This window comes from Penicillium macrosclerotiorum, assembly GCF_028827735.1.
Source record: "Penicillium macrosclerotiorum strain IBT 26536 chromosome Unknown utg000010l_segment0_segment0, whole genome shotgun sequence".
Taxonomy (NCBI): domain Eukaryota; kingdom Fungi; phylum Ascomycota; class Eurotiomycetes; order Eurotiales; family Aspergillaceae; genus Penicillium; species Penicillium macrosclerotiorum.
Window position 1 is genome coordinate 3,772,526 of NW_026643089.1, and position 17,422 is coordinate 3,789,947.

The 17,422-nt window shown below is 50.4% G+C and overlaps 6 protein-coding genes across 6 annotated transcripts; 4 read left to right on the top strand and 2 right to left on the bottom strand.

Moving 5' to 3' along the window:
• Window positions 1-794: 794 nt before the first annotated feature.
• N7462_010958 (uncharacterized protein) lies at window positions 795-2,318 on the top strand (the record flags this gene model as incomplete). The annotated part of the gene is made up of 2 exons (XM_057082672.1): window positions 795-1,755; window positions 1,882-2,318. 2 exons carry the CDS (start codon window positions 795-797, stop codon window positions 2,316-2,318), a joined length of 1,398 nt encoding a protein of 465 aa, XP_056929712.1.
• A 1,640-nt stretch (window positions 2,319-3,958) lies between these two features.
• Window positions 3,959-6,192, top strand: N7462_010959 (uncharacterized protein; the record flags this gene model as incomplete). Its single annotated transcript, XM_057082673.1, has 7 exons — window positions 3,959-4,072; window positions 4,192-4,361; window positions 4,449-4,760; window positions 4,918-5,344; window positions 5,415-5,616; window positions 5,682-6,106; window positions 6,154-6,192. The coding sequence occupies 7 exons, from the start codon at window positions 3,959-3,961 to the stop codon at window positions 6,190-6,192; spliced, it is 1,689 nt and encodes a 562-aa protein (XP_056929713.1).
• A 1,957-nt stretch (window positions 6,193-8,149) lies between these two features.
• N7462_010960 (MFS transporter) lies at window positions 8,150-9,582 on the top strand (the record flags this gene model as incomplete). Its single annotated transcript, XM_057082674.1, has 2 exons — window positions 8,150-8,166; window positions 8,247-9,582. 2 exons carry the CDS (start codon window positions 8,150-8,152, stop codon window positions 9,580-9,582), a joined length of 1,353 nt encoding a protein of 450 aa, XP_056929714.1.
• Window positions 9,583-10,473: 891 nt separating this feature from the next.
• On the top strand, window positions 10,474-12,475 carry N7462_010961 (uncharacterized protein; the record flags this gene model as incomplete). Its single annotated transcript, XM_057082675.1, has 2 exons — window positions 10,474-10,624; window positions 11,370-12,475. 2 exons carry the CDS (start codon window positions 10,474-10,476, stop codon window positions 12,473-12,475), a joined length of 1,257 nt encoding a protein of 418 aa, XP_056929715.1.
• A 334-nt stretch (window positions 12,476-12,809) lies between these two features.
• On the bottom strand, window positions 12,810-14,562 carry N7462_010962 (uncharacterized protein; the record flags this gene model as incomplete). The annotated part of the gene is made up of 4 exons (XM_057082676.1): window positions 12,810-13,497; window positions 13,554-13,669; window positions 13,743-14,044; window positions 14,142-14,562. 4 exons carry the CDS (start codon window positions 14,560-14,562, stop codon window positions 12,810-12,812), a joined length of 1,527 nt encoding a protein of 508 aa, XP_056929716.1.
• A 1,482-nt stretch (window positions 14,563-16,044) lies between these two features.
• On the bottom strand, window positions 16,045-17,208 carry N7462_010963 (uncharacterized protein; the record flags this gene model as incomplete). Its single annotated transcript, XM_057082677.1, has 1 exon — window positions 16,045-17,208. The coding sequence occupies one exon, from the start codon at window positions 17,206-17,208 to the stop codon at window positions 16,045-16,047; it is 1,164 nt and encodes a 387-aa protein (XP_056929717.1).
• Window positions 17,209-17,422: the final 214 nt, after the last annotated feature.

A 17,422-nucleotide genomic window follows, 5' to 3' on the forward strand; every position in this document is an offset into this window, starting at 1 on the left:
TGACCATCACGGGGGAACGGGTCGTTGAGGAAACCAAGTCATCAGTAGCGAGAGACAGACAGACAGAGAGAGAGAGAGAGAGAGAGAGAGAGCAGATGAATCGTCAACGTTGTCCACGCAGTCAAGCAGTCAAGCAGCAGAAAGAACCGCCTGAGGAGCGCCGCGATCAGGTAAGCCCAACACCGCCCACCGCCCACCGCCCCGAAACACCAACAATCTCAAGGTCGGCCATTCTTCCCAACTGCAATCCTCGTACACACCTCTTCTCCTCTCCTCTGTCTTCTGCAGCTTTTAATCTCCAATTTCCAATATCCAATTTCCAATTTCCAATTTATAGATACTTTTTTTTTTTTGGTCGTGTTTGCCAAGCGTCCCCAGCGTCCAATTTTTGGCGTCAAACTTTCCTCTCGAAAAAGCACCGCCCCACAGCTGCAATGACGCCAAACGCCCCACTTCCTGTGCGCTGCGGCTCTTCTCCAAGCCAATCCGACCGCGTCAGATGGGGCCGATCCCGCGGGAGCTTGTCAATCTTCTCCCAGAATCGGAGTTTCAGCCTGTTCCTGGCCACACCCCTTTCCACTGGGTGGCCTCTTTGCCGCTGGTTGGAGTTGGAGTTGGAGTTGGCCTCGACGGTTGGACTCGACGGTTGAACCGAGCCTCGCCATCCCACCTCGTCGTGTCTTCCTCCTCCTCCCTCGCCTCTGTCTCCTCCACCTCCACCACCACCACCATCACCATTACCTCCAACCCTGCTCTCGTGTGCATCCCGCAATGCGCGTCGTCCTGCCTCCGTGATGGCGGCAAACTACCCCTGGATGCGGCCGCGACGCGGCCTGTCGCTCCTCTGCGTCGTCGCCCTCTGTTGCTGCACGGTCATTCTCGCCATCTGGTATGCCATGAACTCCGACCGCGACTATATCCACCCTCTCCTCACCCAACTCATCCCCGCCGGCCATTGTGCATGCCAAACGTCCACGACCTTTCAATGCTCCACCTGTGTGTCCTGCGCCGACACCTCTACCCTCCAGCTGTCCGCCTCCCCCAGCTGGAAATTTGAATATCCACGCGACGCCCGCAATGAGGCTCTCGACCAAGCTCAATGTCAGGCCGCTTTCCCGGGCCTCTTCGAAGACATCGCCCGCGGCGGACGCTACTGGCGGGCGCACGGTGGTGGCCTGGCCACGGAAGATCTCGACACCATCAAAATTCAACCGGGCATGGCCCGCGCCTTTATCTCGCGGGGCCACCTGCATGTCGTCGCCGCCCGCGCCATGGGCGAGGACCACCGACGCAAAATCCTGGGTGTGCTCAGCTCCATCCACCGGGCGCTGGCCGCCGACCCGGAGCGAGTGTCGCGCCGGGATATTGAGTTTGTCTTCTCCGTGGAAGACAAGGTGGAGGACGTGACCAACCCCGATTATCCCATCTGGGTCTTTGCTCGGACCCCAACTGAGGAAGGCGTCTGGCTAATGCCTGACTTCAGCTTCTGGGCGTGGGATAACCCGGATAACTATATCGGTCCTTATGACCAGGTGGTCGACCGGATCATGCGCATGGACATTCCGTGGGACGAGAAAAAGCCCCAGCTGGTTTGGCGCGGGAAGCCCAGCTTTGCCCCGAAACTGCGACGGGCCTTGATTGAAGCCGCTCGCGACCAGCCCTGGGGGGATGTGAAGCAGGTCGACTGGACCACCGGCTCCAACGTGCTCAGGATGGAGGACCACTGTCACTATATGTTTATCGCGCATGTTGAAGGTGAGTTTGGTGTGTGTTGTGTTGGGGTTGTATTGATGCTGTCCTCAGTGCTCTCGGAGCTCGAGAAGCACGACGAGGATGACGAGGAATTCGAGGAGTTCGAAGGCTAATATGATTCCTCTTCAGGTCGGGCGTACTCCGCATCCCTCAAGTACCGGCAGGCCTGTCACTCCGTCATTGTCGCACACCGTCTCCAGTACATCCAGCACCACCACTATCTCCTGGTTGCCAGCGGCCCGAATCAAAATTACGTCGAAGTGGAGCGGGACTTCAGTGATCTGGCCGAGAAGATCGAGCCCCTCGTTGCCAACACGGAGGCCGCGGCGCGCATCGCCAAGAACAGCGTGACGACCTTCCGCGAGCGGTACCTCACCGCTGCGGCGGAGGCGTGCTACTGGCGGGCTCTCTTCGATGGTTACGGGTCCATCTGGAACAGCAGCGTTGATCCGTGGTCGGATCGCAGCGGCAAGGAACGAGGCCTCCGCTACGAGTCATTTGTGTTGCTGGAGAGTTCCAATATGTTTGAATTCCAGGCCGACGCCATTACTTCGGGCTATGCGTAGCGGCCGCTGCCGTTGTTTCTGTCTTTCTTTGATTGTTTCCGTCTCCCCCATTTCTCTGATAGAGTGTCATGACCGGTTTACATTTTTTTACATAGAGCATAATTGGTAATCCTTCCTCAGCCCATTTCGGGGGCTGACTCGCACGGCCACGCATGACTGTCTCAACCTGCCGGAGACCCCGGCCTGTGTCGCCAGTCTGTCGCGTGTCGGTGTGCGTCGAGAGAGATTGATTCGAATGATTTGACCCGCGGAAGAGGCGTTTTGAAGCGCGATTTGTGATACCACCCACAGCGTCGATTTCCCCATTTGATTTGTCTTGTCTTTTTTTCTTTTTCTTTTTCGTTTCTTTTTTTTTTTTTTTTTAATGTGTGGCCGTGAATTATCGTCATGCCTGATCTCAGTTTTGGCGAGAATGCCAAAGAACAAAGTTACAAGGAACCGGCCTCCCTAAGATTCTATCTCTCTTGCCTCTCTCAACCCGTTTAGAAATCTAGATTGTTGTGTAGACCAGTGTATATATTACCGCGTCGGGGAGCAGACGAGCGATTGAGTTGCCTGGTTTGTTGCCTCGGATGTTTCCTGTTGCAGCCACCTATGCCCCCGAAACATGCTGGCTCGTCATCTTCCACCCTCGTATGGCATGCTGTCTGGCCTCCTTGTCCGCTCGGCCTATATCTCCCGCCTTCTCACGCCCCGATAGGTCGAACGAGCGAGGCCGCGGAAGATATTCGAGAACTTTTGGGAGGTCCTGAGCATGTCTCCCTCTCGACATTGGTTCCTGCAGACTGTCAGATGCAATAAACCTTGAGATCCTTGCCAGGGATAGGTCAGCTCGACCATGTTGATAGCCTGCTTGCAGTTGCCACTTTCTACTTTGCTGCTTTGCTGCCATGATCTAGTGTTATCGCGGTACTCATGTCTTCTGAGATGGTCTGGATTACTTCGAGAACCTTATTCAATCTTGTCTCCGCCGGTGGCCAGTCCGATGGGGGCGCCATTGATACCGGAGGATAAAAGATGCCATCAACATTGAGACCTCCAGTCTCCGTAGATTGTTTGCAACCGAGCTCGAGACCTTCCTCGGACAATCTTGATCCTTCTTGGTCATTTCGGATCTCACAGAATATTGTACTCGGCTACTCTGCGTTCTTTTGGACCCCTGTAGAGCTTCAGGATAGGTCCGAAGGCGCCTCGGTGAGACCCTCCCAAGGACTTACACTTTCCAGCTTACGAGCCGGGCTCTTCTTGCCCGGCTGCTCACTCCTTCTCCCAATTCTCTCTCAGCGCAGGTCAAAAGACCAGGTTCGCGAGTCGAGACTTTTGGTCAAGTAGCTGCCAATGACCCGGTCCTTTCTGGTTGCACAAACGGGCTGAGCAGGCAAGTGACAAGCTGGCCATATACTAGTTATCTTCGCGGCATCTACGGCTTCCATAATCTTTACCCTCTCCACGATCTCGACAGTCTCTACGGTCGTCCTTTCCCGGCGATCCTTTTTACCCCATTCCTGGCCCGCGGTGATTCTGCCTAGGGCTGACCTCTGGCGTCCAGTCTCATATCTCTACTTAGTTGTCTCGGATCGTGGCTTATGACTGGGCTTCGGACAGCAACTTCGTGCTTGCCTCAGCCATCTATTTCAACCATGGAACAGCTCACCGTGGTCGCTCATCACAGCAAGAGTAGTACTCACGAGCCGGCAGAAGAAGACGTCAACCTGATCCGAGAGAATGTGCAGGCCAAAGTGTCCAAGCTTCTGGTGAGTGACCAGCGACGTTCACGAGTCCCTTGGATCGTGAACGTCGGGAATCTTGGTCCTCTTCGGTATATTGGCGACAAGACAACTCTAGACTGACTCGAGCATGGTCTGACCTTCAGTGGTTCCTGATTGTCCTCACCATCCTCTCCTCCACTTTTCTCTTCTCTCTCGACAACACCATCGTGGCCGATGTCCAGTCGCCCATCGTGCAGCGGTTCGGAGAGGTCGGGAAGCTGAGCTGGCTCGGGGTGGCCTTCGTCCTTTCAGGCTCGGCCACCATTATCACCTGGTATGCAGCACGCCCTGCCCGTTCTCGAAGCCTCCAATCCACTGGACCAGAAGATTCATGACTGAAAATGAGGGCATGTGACAAAAGGGGCAAGTTGTACGCCATTTTCAGCGCCAAGTGGCTGTATCTATCGTCCGTCGTCCTTTTCGAGGCAGGCAGCGCCCTCTGTGGTGCAGCACCGAATATGAATGCCTTCATTGTGGGCCGTGCAGTGGCAGGCTTGGGAGTAAGTCACAATCCCTTTCCCTCTGAAATCACCTTGACGGGGGTGACACTGACCGGTCCCGATGTCCCACCATCGACTATAGGGCGCCGGTATGTACCTTGGCTGCTTGACCCTGCTGTCGCTCACCACATCCGTCCGTCAGCGACCCCAGTATATGGCATTGACGGGAATCAGTATGTGCTGTATCTACCTGGAAGATATTTGTATGAGATCCTGACCTATGTTTTCTTCTTTTTCATTTAGCGTGGGGAACAGGAACGGTGCTGGGACCTGTGTAGGATCCTCCCTCACCCTTCGATAGAAGATCTCAGCTCTGATCCACTGAAATAGAGTAGGCGGGGCGTTCTCTCAGAACTCGCATACCACCTGGCGCTGGGCATTTTACATCAATCTCTGTATCGGTGCCGCTTTTGCGCCAGTCTATATTTTCTTCTTGCCGACCGGCGACCCGCAGAAGGAGGTCAGCCGATCGGAGAAGTTCTTGCAGATTGACTACCTCGGAATGGTCTTGAATGTTGGTGCGTTCACAGCCCTCACGATGGCCATTAACTTTGGTGGAAATCTCTATGCCTGGGGGGCCGGTCAAGAGATCGGATTGTGGGTTGCAGGGGGTGTACTCCTCGTCCTTTTCATCTTGCAGCAAAGATCCAAGATTGGTACGACCACTTGGGAGCGAATAGTTCCGGCGGATTTCCTACGCAATCCATTGATGTGGATATTGTTTGCGCTGATGTGTGCTGCTTCGACTTCTGTTTTTGTAAGTCATGCGCTTGGCTTCATAGACTGGGAGAAGTTGATGACTTTCGCAACCTGACCTTCCATATCAGGTGCCTACATATTATATTCCCCTCTACTTCCAATTTGTCCGAGGAGACTCTGCCTTGACAGCTGCCGTCCGTCTGCTTCCATTCATTATCCTCATGGTCTGCTTTGGCTTTCTCAATGGTGGGCTCATGTCCAAATTCGGATACTACATGCCATGGTATCTAGCTGGTGGTATCTTAACAACAACCGGGGGAGCCTTGATGAGTATGACAAGTAGTCCTTCTACTGTGATTGTGGCATACTGACAGTCAATAATCGGACTTCACTAGGTACAATTGACGAACACAGCAATGTATCTCATGTGTATGGCTACTCAGCACTGATCGGGATTGGCGCCGGCATGTTCATCCAGGCCGGGTTCTCCGTCGCTCAAGCTAAGGTGTCCACCTCCCGAGTCGCGGATGCCACATCATTTATTGCACTGGCCCAAAACCTTGGTATTGTCCTTGCTTTGGCTATTTCAGGCGCCGTTTTTCAAAACAAGGCCGTTGATGATCTTCAAATAATCCTTCCGAACATCCCTCGCGAGGAGCTTCGTGGTGCCATCTCTGGTACTGGGAGCCTTCTTTTCGAACATCTCTCTGAATCAACAAGAACACAAGTGGTACACGCTGTGGTGGAAGCGATGGCCACCACATACTACCTTGTTGTGACTGCGGGTTCCATGGCTGTCCTGGGATCCCTTTTTATGAAGGTAGGTCAATCAGGACCCTTATTGATATTGGCTAACACAATGCACAGCGGGAGAAAATATTCATCCAGGCTGCTGGTGTCGCGTAGAAGAGAGAAGCGAGAATGTCGCGACGTTCCCCACCCACCATATCAACCGCCGCCCTCTGCGCGGATTTATATATCTTACTTTCAGACCCAACCAGAATAATAAGCCAAACTTTCGCTATTTTGACCTTGCTCCCTTTTCGAATTATCACAGAGGCAAAAAGAAGTAAAGCCTTGTGTTTCACACAGTTGATCGGTTCACTCACTTGTCCCCTGGCCTGTTCATCTATGATAAAAGCAGAAAACATTCATAAAACTTACTAGCGAATGTGAATAGATTGCTAAAAACCAATGAGAATTAGAGCTCATTGACAGTACAGGTCATTGTGATCGGTATCTAAACGGCCGAGCTGGAAAGCGATGCAATGGCCATGATATTCTGAGCTCCGGTGTCTACATGCTCCAGCACCCAGCAGGATTTGACAGCCAGACCAAATCAAAATGACCATATTAACCTTCGAATTAGTAAGTAGATCCGAAAAATGAAAGCCAGAAGAGTGTTGTACGCGTAAAGCATAAATATAAATCATGATTGTCGAGAAAGAGTTTCTAGAAATGGCCGCACCCAGGTATTTTAGTAATCGAATAGACGCACACCATAGCTCGATTCTTCCGCCAACTTCAATTCCGAACACTATGATAAAGGCTATAGAATACACTGAATATGCGATGAACCAGCAATTATACCAAGGATACCTAGAAACAATCTATTGTATAGCAAATGCCAGACATAGCAAAGATGGGACAAGAACTAATGTAATCGACAAGTAAAATACACTAAATGTTGTGCAAGTCAAGAACCTTTCAAGGTGTTGCATTAGATGACTGAAAGTAGAAAGCAAACACTCTGGTAAAGCCCTCGCAAAGCCCATAAATATTGATCTGCAAAATCCGCTCCAGGTTGGCTAGTCTGCAAATGTGTCATTTCCTATAAGTCTCTCGCCCAGAGAGTGATGATGGAACATCATCGTCATCTCTCTTTTTTCCTTCTATCAAACATACATACCGAAAATTGGCTCGCACTCTTCTACTGTAGGAAAAAAAGCGTGAACTTGACAAGCGCGATTTTGTAGAGATGTGAAAAGAGACCTACGCAATTCAATTTCACGACCCACATGGTGTGTGCACTTCGACGTCGCTTCCATGTATCCCGTTCCAAGTTACAGTAGAAATACCGTAGCCATTCAGACCGGGCTCTATTCTTCTCTTCTTCGGGAGTATTTTCGACGATTTCATGGATTTGCCCCAGTTTGCCCCGGTTTGCTCCATATCCCCAACCCTTGACTAATATCTTCACCGAAAGTGGAATTGCTAAGTGGAGATGAAGTGGAGTGCCCACCAGCCAAGCATTACGCCCTATTGCTTCTTTTTCGGCACGCCGACCCACCCGAAGTTCCCTTCGTGGGCGCTTGAGGTGGCAAGCCCTGCTTGACTCGGCAAGCTTCGGCAAACATTTCGAGATGATGAAATCCGAAAAGCGGGCGCGTGAATGGCCTCTCCATGCGAGCAAGGGCTCCGATGGGGTTAATTACCCCCAAACCCCAAACCCCGAACCCCAATCCCCCCCCCCTTCCCCCATGTCTCGACCCGATATTCTCTCTTCTTTTCTATTCTTCTCTTCTTCTCTTTTTCGCTTCCTCCCGAAGTTCACTTGTGAGACTGGGTGTCCTCGCTTGACTTCGTATCATTCTCAATCTGATTCTCTTATCATCGATTCTCGGGGGACATGATCATTGATATGGAAGAGACTCGACCAATGGAGACACAGGATGCAGAGAAAGTCTCGGATTCTTTTCGGGAATCTTCAAGTCTTGTTCTTTCCGAAGAAGAGGCACTGGCCAAAGCGCGAGGTAGTCCGCAGGATGCACTGCCGATTTTCATCACCTATGGTGTCGGGGATCGTGACAATCCTCGGAATTGGCCCAAATGGAGGAAATGGTACATCACCTGCTTGGTGAGCATGTTGAATGTCTTCACGTATGTTTCTTCTCCCCTCCAGGTACCGATGCTAGTTTGTTTCCAAGATCTCCCACGATTGACGTTCTTATAATCTGTAGAACATGGTGTGCGGGCGGTTTTTCATCCGGTGCCACTGGGATCCAGAAGGAATTCGGTGTCTCTTCGGAAGTCACCACTCTGTGTCTGTCTCTTTATGTGCTGGGATATGCCGTCGGCCCCGTTCTCCTAGCACCACTCTCAGAGTACTTTGGACGCCAACCAGTTTATGTCGTCTCGTGGTTTCTGCTGTTTATATTCCAGCTCCCGCTCGCTCTGGCCCCCAATATCGGCACCATTCTTGTCTGTCGATTCATCGCAGGATGCGCAGGAGGGGCCCCGTTGACTAATACTGGTGGAAGTATTAGCGACTTGTGGGAACGCAATGAGAGTGGTGGCCCCATGGCCGTCTATGGCCTTAGCAGCACCTTTGGCCCGCCTATGGCTCTAGTGATCACGGGCTATATCGGGCTGAATGCTGGGTGGCGGATGATCTTCTGGGTGTTCATGGCGATGACTGGTGGCATCTGGATTCTCCTAGTCTTTACCGTTCCTGAAACACGACACACAATCATCTTGGAGAAGAAAGCAAGACGCGTGCGCAAGCAGATGAAGAGGGAGACACTGCGATCAGCAGAGTCAACGTTGGATGTTCATGCCAGCAGTCGCAAGGGACTACATGAGTTGTTTGGCATCACTCTCACTCGGCCTTTTCGCTTTTTGTTTTCAGAGCCGATTACAACCTTCTCTGCCATCTATAATGGGTTCCTCTACGGCCTGGTGTATCTATTCAACGAGGCCATCCCCTTGGTGTTTGGTGCCCCGAAGGGCCACCCCTTCAATACCGGCCAACAGGGTCTCGCATTCCTGGGAATGGCAGTCGGCCCCCTCATTGCATTCTGCCTGTACCCATTGCAGGAACGATACTATCTGCGCCGTGTGGCTGAAAATGATGGAAAAGGAGTTCCGGAGGCTCGGATGTGGATGGCACGCGGGGGCGCCATCTTGATTCCCATCAGCTTGTTTTGGTTTGGATGGACCAGTTACCGTTCGGTTCACTGGATTGTTCCAATCATTGCCTCCTCATTCTTTGGTGCTGGAATCTACATTGTCATTCTCAGCATTCTCAATTATGTGGTCGATAGCTATCAGACCTACTCTGCCTCGGCCCTCGCAGGGGTCATTTTGGTACGGAATGTAGTTGGTGCTGGGTTTCCCTTGTTTGCTACGCAGATGTATGAGAAGTTGGATTACGAATGGGCCTCTAGTCTCTTGGGCTTCATTTCGATTCTATTGGTACCGATCCCGTTTATCTTCTTCTACAAAGGCAAAGCGATTCGACTTCGAAGCCCATGGGCCCGGGAGCATTTCGATCAGAATGAAGATAACCCTCACTGATTGGAGCTTTTTTGTTGGATATGAAAGTAAAGTGGCTCTTTAAACGGCTTTCGAAGAAAGTTTGGTCAGCTCGCAGTGCTTATTCAAATTTTTCTTTTCGCTTGATGGCACATATATGCAGTGGATGGACCAATGGCCCAGGAAAAGCATTTGGAATAGAAAAAAGAATGGAGACTTTTATTCATCTCGAAATACTTTTCAACAGTGTTTTAGGGGAGGGCACAGGTCGAATGACATGGCATTTTCAATTGTCAATCAATGATCATCAATAACATGGAAGAAACCCGCGAGCACCGAACATCACGGAGTCAGGGAGGGGGCTAGAGGTGGTACATATCGGGAAGCTGCAACTATGCCGTCTAGAACTATGCAGATCTGCTTTTAGACGCCTGCGAAGACACAAAATCCTGGCTCATCAGGGGCGTACGACCTCGAAGAGGTGTGACCAATGACTGGGCACCCAATCTTTTTCGATTGATTTTCTACCGAGAAGCTCTTTTACCCCAGAGCCCTGTGAAATCCGCCCTTTCCTGGTCGATGACATGCGCTGACCTGTCTGTGCCAGATCGCAGAACCCACGACTCCATCATTAGCGGTGGGTCTCGGCGGCCTCCGTTCCAATGGTGGGCGCAGCCCCGCTTCGGTCGCGGATCTCCGACCCTGTTGCACCCCAAAGCCTGGGAGGAGCCGGCTGGACCAGACTTAACGGGCATGGTTTTAAAGCTTGCAAAGCTTGCACGCCCCCGAGGGACGGTAGACCCTCGCCACGGGTTTCTCAAATCAGCTGGAGGGGTTTACAGTCCTGATCCGACGTATGGCCGAGCGAACCAAATTCAATGGGACGCCCTTCCCGAGGCAGTAAACGAAACGAAACCAATTCAATTGCCCACTATGCCTATGCGATGGTGCCCAGTCCGCCCAGTCCGCCCAGTATGCGAATGCAATGCCTGGACTCTCCCCAATGCCACCGGTCCAAACGACGCCTCGGTTGCATCGACTGTTTCGGCGGTCTCGTCTGTGCAATTGTGGACCGGCCCCCTCCGTGGGCCACCTCACTCCCCAGACCGACGAGCAAAGGGGTTTAAAATGTCGCCTTTCCTCAAATCTGGAGAAAGGGTTTAAGAGGGACAGATCGCTTGACTCGGTTGCATCTTCCGATTTCTGCAAATCCGCCAATTATGACTTCCGCGCTGAACCGGGACGTGGAGAAACGGGCCGGGGTGGACAACCCGGCACTGCTCGAAGACGAGACAGGCGCTGTACCGGTCTCAAGCTTCGAGTATGGGAACTCGCTATACGCGCGACTTCAGCGACTCGGGGGAAACTCAAAGTGGAACAGCGAGGAATCGAGCGGGTGCCAGAGGATGAGAGAAGCGACAACTCCTACTGGAATATTGGGTCAATGGTACTTGCATCCTGACCATGATGACCATGATACGAGGTATCTCTAACCCGTCCGCAAAACCCCCTAGTGGTTGGCTGCCAACATGGTTGTCCCGTCCTTTACCATCGGAGTCTTGAGTAGGCCATTATTTTCCATGGGGTTTGTTGACTCGGCCTTGGTCATCTTCTTCTTCAACTTCATCGCTGTTTTGACCGTCTGTTTTTTCTCCACGTTCGGGGCTGCATTCGGATTGCGACAGATGGTCCTTTCCCGGTTCTGGTTCGGCTGGTGGGGTGTAAAGCTAAGTATGGATCTCCTCCTCAGCCCTTCCTCCCGAGGCTCAATACACGGCATCAGACTCGGTGTGAACTGATCGGTGTTCTTTTGTCGTTATCCTATCTAGTCGCGCTCTTCAACGTGTTGGCCTGTATTGGATGGGCCGCCGCGAATATCATCGTCGGAGCTCAATTGATCAATGCAGTCAACCCGAATGTCCCCGGCTATGCGGGAATCCTAATCATTGCATTTTGTACTCTTTTGATTGTTTTCTTCGGCTACCAAGTCGTCCATGCCTACGAATACTGGAGTTGGATTCCAACCTTCGTAGTATTTCTGGTGGTCCTGGGCGTTCTAGCCCGCTCAGGCGATTTTCTCAACCTCTCGATGGGGGGAGGACGTGCAGAATTAGGTGCGGTGTTGTCGTACGGATCGACTGTTTTTGGATTTGGAACAGGATATACGAGCTTTGCCGCCGACTATACGGTCTACCAACCCAGTAACCGGCCGAAGCGCAACGTATTTTTTGCGACGTGGCTTGGGATCTTCCCAACTTTGCTGTTCACCGAACTTCTCGGCGCCGCCCTTGTCACCGCCACTGCTCATAATGGGGGCGACAATGCTTATCAACAAGGATATGACGATGCAGGGGTAGGCGGCCTCCTGGGCGCTCTCTTATTCCCCAGAACTGGAGGGTTCGGCAAATTTTGTGTGATCGTTCTGGCCTTGTCGATCGTGGCCAACAATTGCCCAAATATCTATTCGGTCTCTCTCACTCTCATGGTCATGGGTCGTTGGACCCGACATGTTCCCCGATTCGTGTGGACTGTGGTGGCCACTGGAGTCTACATTGCGATCGCAATCCCAGGGTACAGCCACTTTGAGGCCGTTTTGGAAAATTTTATGCATTTTATTGGATATTGGTTAGCCATATATGAAGGCATCGCACTCACGGAGCATTTTCTGTTTCGCCGGGGGTTTTCGGGATATTGCCCGGAGGACTATGATGTGCGAGACAAGTTACCGCCCGGTATTGCAGCATTGCTTGCATTTTGCTGCGGTGTCGTAGGTATGGTAACAGGCATGAGCCAGTCATGGTACGTCGGAACCATCGCCCGGACCGCTGGCCCGGGAGTATCAGGAGGTGACATTGGCTTTGAGTTGGGGTTCGCGTTCGCTGCTGTGTCTTATGCTATTCTGCGCATGATTGAATTGAGAATCTTCAAGCGATAAAGATGAGCTCCTTCGTTGTTTCGGAACGCTTATCAAAGAAGAAATGAAAGGCAGTTATTCACAAATTCCCCAATATCCACAATGCCGTCAAATCACCATCAGTCGAATTGTGAATGCGGTTTACACCACAACGCCAGCTGGCGGTGAACCGAGAGGCCAGAATGGTCATATGTAGAATGTCTCATGGAGAAAGGATTTCCAAATATCCCACTCAGGAAAGATATACACCTGAATTTAGGATGACAGCCTCAGTGGACGGTGTCTGATACAGGTACATTAAATTTTCAAGAGAGTCGTACTGCTATCGCAACATACATCTGTATTTCGTACATCATCAAAATGCAGAGTTCCAGATTTCCTTCGCTGGATCATCTTCGGAGCGAAATCTGAAGAAATATCTCTCCAATATCGAGACCACGCTGTCCCAGCCCTCCAGAAACAATTTATCTGCAAGATCAGTAAGAAGTCCTAGATACCACGAGTGGCACTTCATTCCCTTGGAAGCGAGACTACCTATGAACAAGATCCAGAACAGTAGATCAGATGCAACACTCTCAAGGACCACAAAGCTCGTGGAAATGCTTTCTCGGAGAGTCTCGACTAGAACTTCCAAGCAAGAGGTTCCATAGAAGGACCATATTCTGCATGAAGCATAGACAAAGATCGAGAGGCGTATGGTCTCTTCGAAAGGAGTGAGTGAGCATAGATAAGGTAATGATAACAGCTGATAGCCCAGAAATAGCAGATGATCGTTTTCAACAGACATTGGCTCGAGCTGAACAATATCCAAGTTTTCATAGAACGTGATGAGGCTTTGAAATGACTGGATGATCGGCTTGAACTTTGATTGTATATGTTTCGACCACGAGGCATCAAAGAAATGCAATCCAACCGTTGATCGCCTCGTGGGAAGCTCGTTCAATTTGTATGAAAGTGACTCCTTGATGATCCGGTCTTCAAACTTGGCGCACATTCGAACTGCAGGTGGTGTGGTTCCAATCATTCCCCTCAGGATTTCACAGCTAGACCACAGAAACGGTCAGGAAAGTTAAACCAATGCACCCGATAAATGGCATACCTATAAATCAAAGCAAGTGTTCCATGGTCGAGAAGGTCCAATCCGCCCGTGGCGGCGATTATTTTTTTCATGCCATTCATGTGCGCGTTAACAGCTGCAATGTTGGCTTCGATCGCCTACAATTCTTCATGTAAGCCTGTTTTTGAGCCTTTGCACAAGATCTAAAGGAACATTTGTTCGAAATCCTACCTCTGAAACGATCAAGTGAGCGATAATGAAGATAGTTGACTCAGTATATATTTTTGACGTGCTGTGCAAGATTGACCGAAGAGACTTGATGGTCCCAACCCGCAAGCGAAGCGCATCCTGTGTGTGTTTTTGCGCACTTGCTGCCGAAGAGCCATAGCTTCCCAGAATAGCTGCTCGATGAGATGCGCTAATGGAAAGCTTGATTTGCATCAACGCGGGGTCATCCAGGGCTTTTTTCCAGAACCAAACAGTGACGTCCTTCGAGCAGAGAGGGAAGCAAGACTTTGCGCTGTGAACACGGTCTAATTGGCTGGTTATTAGGATCTTTATAGTAAAGGTGAGATCCAGATATCAAACGGTAACGGTCTGCTACGTCTTTTGAATCCCTCATGCACTCACAATGATGAAAATAAATATTAGGATTTTGGCGGGTGCCCGATGCCAAGCTAGGAAAGCCGTCAAGGACTCCTGCCTCGAGACCGTAGATCTGTAAAGAGGCTCGCGAGACTTCATCGTTCCCATCATTACCGACATTTCCCTGAGGTTGCTTTTGAATCAGATTGTTGGTAGACGAGGGGGATGGGTGATCGACGGGCCGGGCTTGGACGGATGCGCGAAAATGCTGCATCTGGGTGTCCTTTCGCAGCCGATGATGTCTGGTCCTTATAAAGGCATGTTTTGATCGCGTCAATTCTCGGTCTTGTGAGTTACCTTCTTGATAATCTATCCAGAGGAAATCGGCGGTCCGAACTGTTTGATTCTCGGTCGCAGCAGAGTGCGCGGTCTCGTGCGACAGGTTGTCGAGCCGACGTGACGCCATCGACAGATCGAAGACCGACCCATACGGATGCTTTGGTACATTCAGGAGGCGTTCGATCTGTGAGATCCAAAGGATTGGTCCAATTAGGACACTCACAGGCTTGTATTTGCTTGACCTCGCCTCGAACGACTCAGGCCCCGCGCGGATCTCGCCTCCAAATATCACGTGAGAGACCCGGCCAAGCTGGCACGCGACTATCAATAATTGTTCGCGGCATGTATGTCCGTTTACCTACGATGAAAGAGCGCTGCTTCGGGGCAACCAATAATTTATGGAAATCAGCAGGGCTGACTTTGTGAAGGCTGTTGACAACCTCTCCACTCGAAAAACGGCGAAAATAGGGGCCAACAGAATCCCTTGGATATCACCGAGTAGGATATGTAAGATCTGCCCCGGTCCGAACAAGATCGATGAGAATTGACAAGGAATCAAATACCAATTCCAATTTATTTCAACCAGCCACACGAAAGGGGCTAGCGGCATGTCTATCAGGAGGGAAACTGCATGGACTAGTGCGAACAGGATTCAATGGAAATTGAGTGTGGAATCGGTGATGTTTAGAGAAATGAGATCTCGAGGGGCCAGGCTCTTCATTCCCGGGAGCTACGGTCGCTCTGGAAGCAGCCGTTTAGCTCCTGGCAGCAAGCGTATTCGTTCTGTCGCTCACTTACTCGGACCCGGTCTTGTTCCCTGTTCTTAACAAATGGGCTTGCAGTCATCGCAAAGAAAATATTCGCAGGCTTCAGCAAATGGCTGTCTGACGATTTCATGAACGTTGTTTAAAGATATGTTTAGACCAACGCAGCCTTCAGTTGACGACGGTGCACTAGATGATGGGTTTTTGACCTCGGCTTTGCATTATTGTCAAATCATAGCAACGTTTCTTCTCCTGACTCTCCAAGCGTCATAGTTAAGATGGTAAGGTACCGAGGCGCTACGGACCTTCCCGAGTCAACCCTGACGACCAAACCAGCTCCCGGGAGCTCAGTGTTAGCGACAAGTCACGTGCTTTGGGGCTTACCCCCGAGGCTCCTGGTGATGTGTGATGGGATCATAACTCTTGAATCTTCTAAGATCGAACTAATCCTGAATAACTAAAAGAGGGCCTAGTGACGTTGGTGTCACGTGAGGCCACCCACACACATCACCTAGCCGCGAAGAGGAGACGAATTCCATCCTCTTCAGACTCAGTGAGCATCAGAGTGAGGAGACCCTCTTGCAGAGAAAATAAAAGATCATGTCTGTTCAAAAAGTTTGCTTGATTTTCAAAGGTTGTTTAAAGAGAAACCCTTTCAAAAAACATTATGGCAGCGAGTTATTGAGATTCAAATACGGGATACGAAAATTGAAATTTTTTTGACGAATGAAAATACTAATAAAATTACAGCATTCTGTTTGATTGTGCGATTGTGTTTCTAAAGTCAATAGTAGCATGCAAAGAAAACTTTTGACGCGCAACAACCGATGTTTACAATATCCATTTCAATGAGCAAAAACGACTGGTTGCATTTCAACTCCCTGTTGAGAACTGTAGCTCACACCGTCAACTTTCAGTCCTTTTTCATTCAACAGTGTGATGGTATCGCCAAGCTGTGAGAGATGACAATCCGGAATGTCGAACGCTTGACTTGACTTGGCATCTAAGGCTGCACCACGCGGTAATGCATGGAACTCACCAGCTGAATTTTTGATTTTCCAGGAAGACAGTGACATCCTGTGGTTTTTTGGATTTTTGAGAGTAACCGACCTGCGTCTGGATTTGGGCCCATCTGACTCAGGGCTGATCAACGCCTCATCAATGATCACAGAGTCTTCGATCAGCTCGGTGTCTCTCTCCTCTCTCTCTAGATAGTCACCCCAGGTCTCCGATGAGATGGCATGGCCGGTCTCGTCATCGGTGTGCACAGCCTGAGATGCGAATCCGATAAAGACCCCAACCCATCGATCAGAGTCTGGGTAATTGATCAAAAGACCACCATCTTGGAACACGCCGTCATCATCGGCGTATTTCTCAATATTGCCTTGATTCATATGCACATTGTGAATACCTTTTCTATCATTGAACGGTTCACCAAATATGTAGATATCAGCCTCCTCTTCAATTGCCTGTTTGATTTCAGGTTTCAGAGCATCGATCATATCATTATCTGAACCTGGTTCGTCATGAGGTAGAATTCGACCAGTGTCGACATTGAATAAGTTGCTGCGGATGTAGTCTAGATTCACACCAGCGGAGTTTTGTCCCCTTTTTAGGTCATGAAACCCCAAAGGAAGGTCGGCGAGACTGTTCATGATGGGATGATCTTTGAAGTCGAGATCCTCCCAGTAGGCAAGTCGGTTTTGATACTTGTCGCCAGACTTGATATTGATTGCTGCCCTGAAGCATCCAGGGATTTCTTTGTCACGCCCGCGAGTCGGTTTTTTGCCTCCGCCGCGAGTCGACTTTTTGCCTCCGCGATGCGAGCTTTTACCGCGATGCGAGCCTTTACCTCCGCGAGTCTGGTGAAAGTCGATATGAGAATGTTGATCGTATTTTTTATCCGTGAAATACAGTGATAAGTGAGGGCTTTTAGGGTCGTCCTCCTTGTATTCAAAGAAGTGATATACAGGGATTGCTTTCCAGACACCGTACTTGTGAAGCGGCATATTGAAGGAGATAGGTCAATGGAAAATATTCCCAAAGAGGATTCGTGGAACGATAGAGATATGAATGAGATTCCCTTTTTAAAAATTTGGGATGAGCTAAGTGCAAGTGCCAAGTTGAGGTGGGGGACTGATGTAGGTACTTATAGCCAGAGCTCAGTGTTCAGGACAAATTACTATGGTGCAATCCTGACACTGGATAGTTTACACTCATGAA